The sequence below is a fragment of the Ornithodoros turicata genome, chromosome 4, assembly GCF_037126465.1.
Source record: "Ornithodoros turicata isolate Travis chromosome 4, ASM3712646v1, whole genome shotgun sequence".
In the NCBI taxonomy this organism is placed as follows: Eukaryota; Metazoa; Arthropoda; class Arachnida; order Ixodida; family Argasidae; genus Ornithodoros; species Ornithodoros turicata.
The window spans coordinates 21,388,706-21,401,379 of record NC_088204.1 but is presented as its reverse complement, the minus strand read 5'-3'; the positions used below and the strand labels follow the sequence as shown (position 1 = coordinate 21,401,379).

Genomic DNA, 12,674 nt, shown 5'->3' with positions numbered 1-12,674 from the left:
TCTGCGACTCTCTATGTCTAATTTTTTCACTGTCACGTGAATGCCACATTATTCTCTTGGCAGGAGATGTCACACATTTGTCACCCACAATGTCACACAGAGCACACATAACGTGTGCATGAACTCCATTCTGAATCATGCCTTTACGACTCGTGTAGCGTCAGCAAGAACATCAAAGTTTACGTCTGCATTGCGTCATTTCTTTATTACGTCACCAAATTGCAATGGGACTACAATAGAGGCTAACTGCTGTGCACGTGTTGAGACACTGGAGAAAGCACATGCATATCATAAATGTGCTCTCCCATGGACCATGGCTGCTGTACACACAGACAGCTCTACAATGTTGAACACTTGCCTTATGACTTATTGCCAAAATTGACAGCTTTTTGATGCCACCTTGACTGTTTCAAATAAAATGCCTGGACAGAGACATCAGTTCAAATGTTTCACAAAAAATTCATACTGCTCGATAATACAGTTATCTAGCTCCTAGCACACTAGAATCACACGAACATCACAGCTACATACATATCATTACAGGTGCCACAGGACAGAAGGCGAAGCTGACGGAGAACACTTTTGACGACCTGCTGGGTAGCCAAGGTTTCTCTTGTTTTAGTAAGAAAGATACAGGGCCCAAGACAATGGCTGAACTGCGCCGAGAGGAGATGGCTAAGGAGATGGATCCCGTCCGGCTCATGGTAGGACTAGTGTAGCCCTTGCCCGGGTGTCAGTGCAATACATTTTTATTTGACTTTTAATTAATTAATTTAGTTGCTTAATTTATATGTTAAATATTTTGATTACTGAACGCGTTTCGATTTATTTTTTGTTAGATTTTGGATTGGACGGCCAATAAAGAGCGCAACATCCGGGCACTGCTTTGTTCCCTGCATACAGTGATGTGGGAAGGAACACGCTGGAGTGAGGTAGGCATGCACCAGCTCGTGTCTGCCGCCGACGTCAAGAAGATGTATCGCAAAGCTTGTCTTGCTGCTCATCCTGACAAGGTACATGATTGCTTTTCTACTGCATTTTCTAGATACGGACTTCATATAAAGGGGCACTAAAATGCTAAAAACAGCTAAAAACTACTAAACTAAACCACTAAAAACAACTTGCTCTCAAACGAAAGTCCGTGTTTCAATTACAGTGAAACCCGCGTATAACAATATTCACGGTCATCGCGAATTCAATCGTTATGCGAGGGATATCGCTGCAGGGGGGTTGACCGTGGCTAGTGCCATGCTGCGGAAATAGCGAACCGCACGCACGCGACGCAAAAGAGAGACTCAACGATAAAGGCTCGGTAAATCATCTTTTATTGAAAATACGTCTTTATTTTCGATTGCATTTGGCCCTTGTTGCAAAGATGAACAACGTCACGTTCAACTGCGTCGAGGTGGGCGACATACAGTGAAACCCGCGAATAACGATATTGACGGTAATCGCGAATTCCCATCGTTAAACGGGATACATCGTTAAACGAGGGATGACGTAATTAGCGCGTCCCCGGAAAGTCGCGCGTCATCCCGCGTGTAGCAAAAGAAAAAGAAACAGATGCTAAAAAAAAAGGCGAAGCTTTGTGACATCGCGCTGGCTTGGGAAAGCAGCGATCACAACTCGTGGAGGGAACCAGGGAACATAGCAGAACTTCTGGCAACACTACACGTCACCATTCCGCAAGTCGGCTTCACCTAACGCCTGTGTGCTTTAGGTGAAGCTCGCTTTAGAACACTGTCGCGCAACTCGCGGGTGGAAAGCATGTGCTAGGCCTTTTGAATCATCTCGCGAATTTGAGCAGCATTGGCCAAATACGGAGACAAAAAAGCGTTACCACCTACCTCTTTCACTGACAGTATTGGAAAATGAACAGTCGCTGTCTATTTTCTTGCCTCAATTTTTATTTTGGTTTAATTCTTTTGATGTGAATTCCGGATTATAAGAATTTTTTCCGCTACCCCGTGATATTCGTATCATCGAGATTCTACTGTACCTTATCGCGGCGATTTTCGCCGCGAGGTTACGCGCACGGGACAGCGCCCAACATCGTTATACGAGTACTCGGAACCGCTGTTCCATCACTATACGCGGGTCGTTTCCCCATAGAAACAATGTATATTTTGACGGTAAAATCATAAACAATCGTTTTACGAGGAATATCGTTATACGCGATATCGCTATCCGCGGGTTTTACTGTATTGGGCCGGTAGCCCCCGTTCCACGATGAAAGCTCGGAAGACGTCAACATCACGGAGCGCGCTTCCGCATGTTGTCATTGACGAGGCGTCTTCATCCTCATCTGAAGTGCTATCGTCATCTGCGTCGCGGGCCTGTATTTCCTGGACAATTGTATCTTCCATCACCGGTTCCTCCACAAAGACGTCATTGTCAATGCGGAGGTACTCTTCCAACGACATGTTTTCCCTCACCACGCTTGAATTCCTGGGCTGTTCCCACATGCGTTCAGTGTCGGCCGCAGCAAAATCCATGTCGTCGTCGTCGTTGACGAATGTTTTGAGGTTGGGCGGAATGAAGCCTCATTTCAAAAGACAGTATCGTATCGTGGTGCACCGCACCTTGATCCACGCTGCGCTCAGAAACTGAACAGCCATTAACGGCGTTACTTTCAGGTACGCGACATGGTCCTGTCCCTGCGCCCTGCTCCGGTCAATGTTGAAAATAATTCTGTCGACAACACGCCGTCTGTATAGCAGCTTCACGTCTAGCAGATCATGCCCATGTTCATAGGTTGAAGGCCAGCAGTCGTGTTCAGCGGAAGAAAAAGAACCTCCACTGACGTTAGATTTGCGTCAACACGGTGCGCCGTACAGTTATCAAGGAGCAATAGAACTTTCCGTTGCTTTCTTTGCACGTCTGCGTCGAATTCTTCGAGCCACTCCTTGAAAAGTTGGCGGGTCATCCATGCTTTTGTGTTGGTGCGGTACTGCACAGGGATCGCTGTGGCATTCGTGAAGCCACGTGGCTTCTTCGATTTCCCAATGACGAACGGCGTCTATTCGCACAAAAGGAACACTGTGAGTCGTACCTTGCTGTGTTTTCCACCTGCGCAGTCCTCTCCCTTAAGAGCGTGTGTTCCTGAAGGCAACAGCTGGCAAAACAGTCCGGTTTCATCACCATAGAAGATGTCCCTCTCTTCGTACTTTTCAAAGATGTCTAGGAGGTGCTTGCCCAGCCATGCCGCCTTTCCGGCACTGTCCATAGAAGCGCTTTCACCAGCAACCTTCCTGTACGAAATCCTGTAGCGGTCCTTAAAGCGCTGAAGCCAACCCCCACATGGCTTGAAGCTCTCATCTCCAAAAAGAAATGCGAAGTCCTTCGCTTTTGCCATGAGCACTGGGCCACTGATCGGGATATTGCGACTTCGTAAATCAGTAAACCACTTGTAAAGTGCTTCTTCGACATTTTCGTGCGCGCGCTCTCTGACACCTGCGTACCTTCGTCGCGGGCTGCTTCCTTCCGCAGTTTCTGTGCTGTCTTCAGAATCGTTGACACCGTGGACTGCGATGGGCCGTACTTCTGCACGATGGACGACACTTTTCTTCCGTGCTGATGGTCATCGATGATCGCCAGCTTGACACTCAAGTCAATCGCTTTCCGTTTTCTTGTCTGGGACGCCATCGTTGACGGCGCAGCCAATGATGCGCAAGAGCAGGAACCGGGAGCAGAATGTCATAAACAGCAAGTCGCTGGAGTAGAGTGACCATGGTGACCGGCGCAAAATAGGTCACAGGGTCGCGCAAAAAGGGTCGGTGTGCAAAGGGTGCTATGACTAAGTGCACAGCCTCGTGGCCATTCCTGTTTTGCCCCATGTCCTACAATTCGCAGAAGGGCGTAGCGCCCGACAAAGCATTCTCGCGGGCGTCGGCCATCGTTGTACGAGTACTGGGAACGGCGATTTTTATCGTTACAGGAGGGTCGATCGTCCATAGACATAATGTATTTTCTGACGGTAAAACCAGAAACGATCGTTTTATTAGGTTTATCGTTGTGCGAGGGATCATTATGCGCGGGTTTGACTGTAGTACATTCCAAACCCAAATTGGTATACAACGCGCTACCGTTTAGAAGAAAAACGCAATGAAAGCAGAGCCGTCTTTGCCGGCAAACGAATGAGATCCCCGGGAGGCAAAGATTGGCGGCATCCAATGAGACAGCAGGAGAAGCGTGTGCATAGCTATCGTAGCCGTGTGGATTTGGAACGGGTCCGTTCGTAGTGTTCCGTATATGCGCGTCGTGATACGCACTACTGCATTTTTTAATACCGATTCACTGAATTGTAGCCCACAACAGTTCTCGCGAATGTTCCACTGACGACATTTACCTTCACATCCTTCGGACAGCGACGCCAGTCCGCCTCGCAACGCGCACTTGTTTTCCTTTTATAGTTAGATAGTTTCGCACTATCTGCTTCATGGCGTGGCATGTGTGTGCACGCGCAGCATCGGCTAAAAACATCGATGCACAAGTTGAAACGATGTTCACTGCTTAGCGCCGTCACGGAATCATAGTTTTGAATTATGATAACAAGTATGAAATTGGCATAGCGTGCAACGTAATTTGAAATGAACTTCTTTTTGCATTTTAATGTGCCCCTTTAATTTGGAAGCTCTGTATCAGGAGCATCTACTTCTTTTTCTGGTGTTTTTCTGTTCATGGAGCCCTTCCAAAGTGACTATCTGCTACACTGTCCTTAATTTTATCACAAGTTCCCGCTAATTAACGCAAATGTGAAGTCCTTGATGTGCTGTCAGAGGGGTTAAGCTGTATACGTTCTGTATAGACCATAGTATGTACTGCTACCTCAAATGCAATGGGCAAAGAAAGGTTGTAACATTTACGCTATCTACTCGCGCATAAGACAACCTTTCAGGCAAAATTTTGGAGGCCCTTGTGCATCATTGTGCCCTCAATGCTTACATGTGGTATCTTCATATCCCTTGTGTCACATCCAGCTCAGTATTCTTTCACTTCCCTAGTGGCTTTCATTTGGCAGTTTTTTGTCAGTTGAAGCCAGAAGCAGCGCAAGTGCGCACATTTGTTTGGCACGACAGTCATGAGACTTGCTGACAATGTCTTGCAGACTGAGTATGGGCTTCAACATGAAGGTCATCTATTAATAAAGCGAGACACCAACAGGCCTTTGAGGGTTTGTTTTTGTACGTTGTTAGACGGACGAACTCGAGTGGTTGGGATGATAAACATTCAGACACAAAGTGTAAGGCGACAAAAACAATGCCCCTTCCGGTTGCAATTTGATATGTTAACAGTGTGAGCTTTTTCTGTCTACTTTTCTAGTTTTAAACGCTGCATAGTCTGAACGCATTCCCTGTAGCATCTTTCGCACATGCAAATACTTGTGCCTAAAAGGCTTCATCTGAAGGTGTCCTGACTTTCTAGTGAAACCCGCGTATAACGATATTGACGGTAATCGCGAATTCCATCGTTATACGGGGTTCATCGTTAAACGAGGGTTGACCTAAATAGCGAGTCCCGAAAAGTCGCGCGCCACCTGGAGTGTAGCAAAAGAAAAAGAAACAGGTGCTAAAAAAACCTTGAAGCTGCGTAGCATCGCACTGGCTTGGGAAAACAGAGACCAGAACTCGTGGAGGGAACCAGGGAAAATATCAGGACAACTTCTGGCAACATTACGCATCACCATTCAGCAAGTACCTACGCACCTAACGCCTGCGTGCTTTATGAGAAGCTCGCTTTAGAATACTGGTGCGACTTGTGGGTGGAAAGCACGCCTGCTGGGCCCTTTGGATCATCTCGCGAATTTGAGCAGCATTGGCCAAATACGGAGACACAAAACCGTTACCACTGACCTCTTTCGCTGACAGTATTGGAAAATGAACAGTCGCTGTCTATTTTCTTGTCTCAATTTTTATTTTGGTTTAATTTATGGGTGTGCGAATCCGAATATTTTAAGTCGAATCGAATATCGAATCGAATGGAGGGAAAAATTCTGAATACCGAATCGAATATCGAATATTCATGCAAAATTTACAATATGTGACTTTTGCACTAAAAGTTTCCATTTTGTAGCCCATGGCTTTAGTGTAATTTTTCTGGTATTAACTGTCACAAGATAGACGTACAGTTATTCTGTTTAAAGCCCCTACTCTTTAATTTTACATGAGAGTGCTTCCTGCTTTTCAGGTGAGCCTACACTTATACTGGAGTACTGGAGTGGTTACCTTCATTTCAAAATTTGATGTCAGGCAGTAGCATGTTATACAGATGACACTGTAATTGTTTCAGACAAGCACAGGCCATTTGTGAAACAAACAAATTGGCATCCTGCTTCAGCTTTGCCATGAACACCCTTTAGTTTCTTTGCACTTGCCCTAGGAAGTTGCACTACTGAAATTTTAGATGTAAAGGACATCGTTAAGACACCCTTCTTGGTCGTGGGCTGTAGTCATTATTCGAGAGTCCTAACTTTTTAAAGGCGACCTTACAGACATCAAATCAAAGCCCCCGTCGGTACCGCTAAACTGCATATGTGAGGGGCGCCACCCCATCCACAGACGATGTCTACAAAACTAACTTTGGATAACTTTATCTTAAACTAAACACTCTCCCGCCTGTGTTGGTCCTGCAGCACGGGCAATTTCGTAAAGGAGGCTTCACCTCATGCACGGAAGCATCAGGTGAAGCCCACTTTCGGGTTGTGTCGTTCATATTCGTGGAATAGTCGGATATTCGATTCGCGAATCGAATAGTTCGAGCGTTTGATATTCGATTGGATTCGAATTCGAGAACTCGAATATTCGCACACCCCTAGTTTAATTCTTTTGATACGAATTTCGGATAAGAATTTTTTCCTCTACACCGTGAGATACGTATGATCGAGGTACTGCATCTTGTCACGGCGATTATCGCCGCGAAGTTACGCGCACGGGACAGCGTCCAACATCGTTACACGAGTACTCGGAACCGCGGTCTCTATCGCTGTACGCGGGTCGTTTCCCCATACAAACAATGTATATCTTGACGGTAAAATCATAAACCATTGTTTTACGAGGGATATCGTTGTACGAGATATCGTTATCCGCGTGTTTTACTGTATATATCTATATTTGTTTTCCAACAATCACATTACAGCAAGTGGGCACAGAACATGAAGAACTGGCCAAGCTCATCTTCATGGAACTCAATGACGCATGGAGTGAGTTTGAGAAACAGCAAGGACTCGCCTAGTCGCATGACATTTTTTTCCAATTTGTGTCCTGCAACGCAGTGCTGTGTATCCTCTCCACTTTCCTCCGAACACTTTATCGTGTGTTTCTCATACGCTACACGTTAACCCGCTTTGTCTTTTTTCTCCATGACCTCCTAGCATCTCTAGCCATTTCTTCCTGTAGGAGATGCAGTATGACTAAGTCATCAATATAAAATGTATACTTTTTTGGGATGTGTAACCAGAACAATCGGGAGCCTGTCGTTTGGTTACGAAAAGTAGCTCCATAAATATATAATGCCTTTTCCGTGACTGTTCCCGTTTTCGTGTTACTAGTTCTGCGTCTAACCTTGCTGTTCTGGTTGCTAAAATATACGAGCTACTATATTTCATTGTTGGGCCACGCATCCAAGAAGAAAAAAAAAACGTTTTATATTCAGTGAAACGGTGAGCTGAAAGCTTTTTTTTATTTAGCTTCTATTTTAGGTGGTCTTCTAATGCTGTCTAATTGAGAAAAATTTTCGAGCTTCTTTCTCACTTTTTGAGCGTATCATGATGCCATTATATCCGCGTTCACACCTCTCTGGAAAATGAGTTGGTATCCGACAGTTGCAGGTGGTTTCAGCGAAGGTTACAATTTACATCAGGTTGGAACGTTTGTTTACAGTTCTGCATATTGTCATTAGGGTGTTCCTAGATCAGTGTACATAACGAGTTATGTTCATGAGGCCCATTTTTCATTGCACAAAGGTTGCTATGTTTAGTCACTCTTCACGTTTATATATCGAAGGTCCTTCTACACGTTCAACAAAAGCCCTTTGCAGTCATGAAAGGGCGTCAGGATGTGAATAATGTAAATGTCACAAGAAAGATCTGTTTCCTTGGCACCTGTCTGCGTCGCATGTACGAGGACAAAAGAAGTGCGTCACTGTTCAGAGGTTGCTCCTGTGCATTATTCAAATGCTCTGTCGAATTGCAGGGGCAGTGTGAGGAGCTTGCTGTGATAGCTGTAAATTGATTTCAGCATTAGCCAGGCAGTGTACTTTTTCGACAAAATAAGAAATTTCTTGTCTTATTGTTCACTGAGGCGTCCGTTTAACCTTTCACAAGCTCGGTGGTGTTGCCACAAGCTTGGCATTTTGTGTTGTTTTTGTTACGCAAATTGTTTGCTCAGAGTTCTTGCCATGCCAACAGATAGAGTTAAAGTATGGTTTCCAGGAAATGCACGCTTTCTTTCTTTCTTTTTAAATATACTTTTATTAGACATTCCATTTTTTTTTTTTTTTTTTCTACGGTGGAATACTCATGGGTCGTTGTTTGCCTTCTGTGCTCATTTCTTGTATTCCATATGGATTCATAATGCTATGTTTGTTTGTACATAATAGTGGGTAAAACAGTTGGAGCGTTCTAGGATATTGTGTGTTGGAGTACACGTAAACATACTCCTTGCTTGATAGTGATGGAATTATACTACCATGAAATTGTATCCCAAGAGCCGCATATTTCATAAAGTTGAGTTGTTACCGTTGTACATAGTATTTACTGCCCGATGTCACTGCAGGTGCTTGCCTGCACTTAATCATATTTTTTTGAATGTACGCTATACTATATATATTGGTTGTGGTTTGTTTGCAGTAATTGTAGCATAAACGTTCCACGAGAAAAAAACATATTCGAACTGGTGTGTAGTCTGGTCCAGTAAAGATTTTCCTGAAAGCCATCCCACACAAAGCATCGTCTGCCGTTGCTTGCCAACGCATTGGTCTAAGAAAGAACAGGTACTCGTGCCGGGTGCTGACACTAGCTGATGAAGATGTCCAATGACCGGCCAGACTACAGTAAGCGCATAAATCTGGGCGACCTTCGCTATGAAGTCCATTTATTTCACTGTACATTGTTTCAACTCTGGAGTCAACAGACTACGAGAAAACTGAAGGCAGTTGTCTCTGAATATCAACATCTTTAAATTCATGTTGGTACAAGTACTTACAATTTTAATCTTCTGATGATGTGTACTGCTACTACTACTACTACTAGAGCATCATTTTAGACTCTAGAACATAGGCTGTTGCGCCAACATTTGTTTCTTGCTCCAAATGGCCGACCACCTTTGTAGCGTCACTTCTATCCCGGCCGCGGGGGGTCCCCGAAATCCACCATTAAGAATAAACGTTTAAGAATAAAACATTCAAGAATAATCCGCTTAAAAAATACACGGTTACAAATATATCTCCTAAAATAAACCGCTTACTATCCCCACTTAGAGAGCACCGTTTAATGATCCACCATTAAAAATAAACTGTTTCAAAATCCCCTCACCATCTAGCACGGAGGAGGTCTGATTGCAATTTATGCCAGGTTATATCATGTTATGTTAGGTTAGTCTAGTTTGGTTTCGGTTAGTTTGGGATAGTTTAGGCTAGTTTGGTCCTGTGAGGTTAGGTTAAGCCCCTTGCTTGCAGTTCACTTTGATTTGGGCCATACCACATGACTCTAGCAACTGTAGGGTGGATTTGGGGGGATTCTGAAACAATTTATTTTTAACGATATATTCTTAACCGTGGATTCCTTAGCGTTTATATTTAAACGGGGATATTTTGCAGATTATTTTTGTGCGTTTATTTTTAAGCGTATATTCTGGGAGATATATTTTTAGCGTATAATCTGGGAGATACGCGTTTATTTTTGAAATATTATTTCTAATGGTTTCAAACGGGATACACCCCCGGCCGCTACACACCAGACCGAAGCAACGACATTCTGGGGCACTTAAATGTTTGTGCATAATCAGTTTAACTAACTTGCATACATTCTCGTGTCTAATTGTAGCTGCCTTGAACGCTGCACTTTTGAAACGAGTGCGTGAACGAGATGCAGCACTAGCATACATGTAGCAAAGAATGACTAGTCAACACCAGGCACATGGTATGACTTATCTACAAGGACTGGAAAGGAAAAAAAAAAACGTTGTAAGTGTGCACAACATTCCTCGCAAGTCTTGGCTGTTGACGTAGACTTATGTCATGTTTCCACGGCCAAATCAGCTGCTGTCCTGCGAACCTGTGACATGTGTAAATTATTGCGGTGCAACTCTCCATGTGTACAGAATTGAATGGATAGATCAAATAAAGCTCTTCATGAACAAGAGTGAGCTTCCTTCCTGTGTAAACTTCAATGTTGAGGAGTTTCCTGCATGGTAGGAAAGCGCTTAACGCCACTAGTCTCGTTTCTGCTCCCAATGCCTGTTGCTTTTGGGGGGGGATCTCGTAAGGGGGTATGATGCCTCTGTGTGCTTTGTCCTTTTGTGTTTGTTTTGTACGGGGCTGTTATTTCTTTTAAAATGCCCATAGCTGCTGCTTTTGTGGCGTTTTTGGCTATTCTGACTGGTATTTTGGGGAGGTGTTGCAAGATTTCTTGGGATGCATTGGGGGGGGGGGGGGGGGGGTGGAAATCCGATAGACCTCTACCTGTTTGTAAACAAATGACGTCATAATGTTCGACAGCTCCACAATTTGGTAGAGTTGAACTACGTTCAAAGCTAGTGGCGAACAAGGTCGCGCCCGAAAGCCACGGTCTTGAGGGGATTACGATGGTCTCTGAAAAGGACGCGGCCTTCGGTCCTACTTTTCTTCCCTCCCCTTCTGGTCTGTTTTGGTTTCGGTGTGTCTACCAACGTCATGATGACGTTTCTTCGGCAGAGGTTTATTGAGTGGGAGCCATGGGCACAGAAGGATTGATGCTACCTCTGTGCATGGCAACATTCATTCATTTTATCACATTACTATTCTTATCTTGATGCAGAGTTATATAACCATGGTGGATCCGTGAATCCACCATGGTTATATGACATGGTGCGTTACCTGTGGTTACACATGGTTGCGTTACCTGTACCCAGGGATGGGCAGTATTTAAATACATTGTATTTAAAATACGTATTTAAATACAGGCAAGAAAAATGTATTTATATTTAAATACCATTTTAGGCGTATTTATATTTAAAATACACTTAAATACACATATCTCATCCTCCCGTATTTGTGGGCTTCTCTCGAGTTCCACATTGTTAGCCTCCAGCGATGAAGGGTATCTTGGTTACAGGCTACAGGTCACCCATCCCATCCCATGTGTTCGGGGATTTCCGTCCTTCTAGAAAACAGCTCAATGTGTGAATGATGGCATCACCACCGTTGCTTCAGTCTTGGAAGTGGGGAGAGAAATGAGAACACCAATTTGGGAAAAATGTGATTGTCCCTGTGAAAAATGTGACCCTCTTGCGTCACTTGACAAAGCCTGGTGTCTAAAGGGAACCCTTCAAATGCACCTTTAGCGGCAATTCTACTTAGTCATTCACTGGGAACTCAGGACAATGGATGCAGCGCACCAGACAGTTTTTAACGGGGGGTTTCTCACCGTTGTCGCTGAAGATGGAAAGTCGATGAACATAAGTAGAGGAGGCAAGCAAGCTGGTGTATACGATTGAACGAAAACGTCTCCTTGAGTCTCAGGAGCAGTGAGAGGGGTACTAGACAGGACGGACACGGGACAAGAGTCGACGGCAACTCAAAACCTGCTAATGAACTCGTTATCGCTTCTTCCACTTTCTCTATGTTGAATAAAGTGTTCATTTGCTGGTTTTGAGTCGTCGTCGGTTCTTGTCCCGTGTCCGTCCTGTCTTGTACCCCTCTCGCTGCTCCTGAGACTCAAGGGGACGTTTTCGTTCAATGGAAAGTCGGTCCACGCAAGATGCTGAAATCTGTATCACGGAAAATAAAGAAATATGTGGGCATTGTGTGCAGCAGACATGCATCCACAGATGGCTCTATTTATACACTAATTTAAAAGAATAATGTGCCTGGACGGCTCAAAGTATTTACGGAAGAAGATACAGCATTTAAATACTGTCTTAATGTATTTATATTTTGTATTTAATTACTTTCATCATAAAGTATTTATAGGCAGTATTTAAATACATGAAAACATGTAGTATTTTGTATTTATACTTAAATACCCGAAAAGTGTATTTATGCCCATCCCTGCCTGTACCCGATCACGACATGTACACCAGACCCTCAAAAGCACACACTTGAACCAGCTTGACCGTGCAGTCAGTTTATTTGAATGCAAATAATAAGTTGTTGTTTGTGCAATAAGTAAAATCTTTTTATTTCAAAACCACCTTAGAGATATTTGTTAGAGCTGAAACACAAAACAAAATTCTGTACATTATCGAGACACGCGTTCCAGGATCTAATAGTAATGAGTCTTTCAGTAATGTACATCGATGCACATATAAAGTCACTTTGGCACAATCACCCGTCTGCAACAAACGCCACGTTCTGTACTAAAGGGGCAGTAAAGCAAAATAAACCAAATACATTCGTAGTCCTGAAAGGAAACACCGTTACCTACCTCTGGTGACAAGCATATGTCTTTGAGATAGGCCACGAGGCCACTAAAGCAGGCA

The 12,674-nt window shown here is 44.0% G+C and overlaps 1 protein-coding gene across 2 annotated transcripts in view; it reads left to right on the top strand.

The window, feature by feature from the left end:
• LOC135391312 (cyclin-G-associated kinase-like) overlaps positions 1 to 10,357 on the top strand; it is a 36,819-nt gene extending 26,462 nt beyond the window's left edge. For both annotated transcript variants that reach the window (XM_064621543.1, XM_064621544.1), the window contains exons 24-26: positions 544 to 704; positions 840 to 1,013; positions 7,135 to 10,357. In XM_064621543.1, the coding sequence (XP_064477613.1) occupies positions 544 to 704; positions 840 to 1,013; positions 7,135 to 7,230 (431 nt within the window). In that variant the 3' untranslated portion in view covers positions 7,231 to 10,357. The remainder of the gene's footprint in view (positions 1 to 543; positions 705 to 839; positions 1,014 to 7,134) is intronic.
• The last annotated feature ends 2,317 nt before the right edge of the window (positions 10,358 to 12,674 follow it).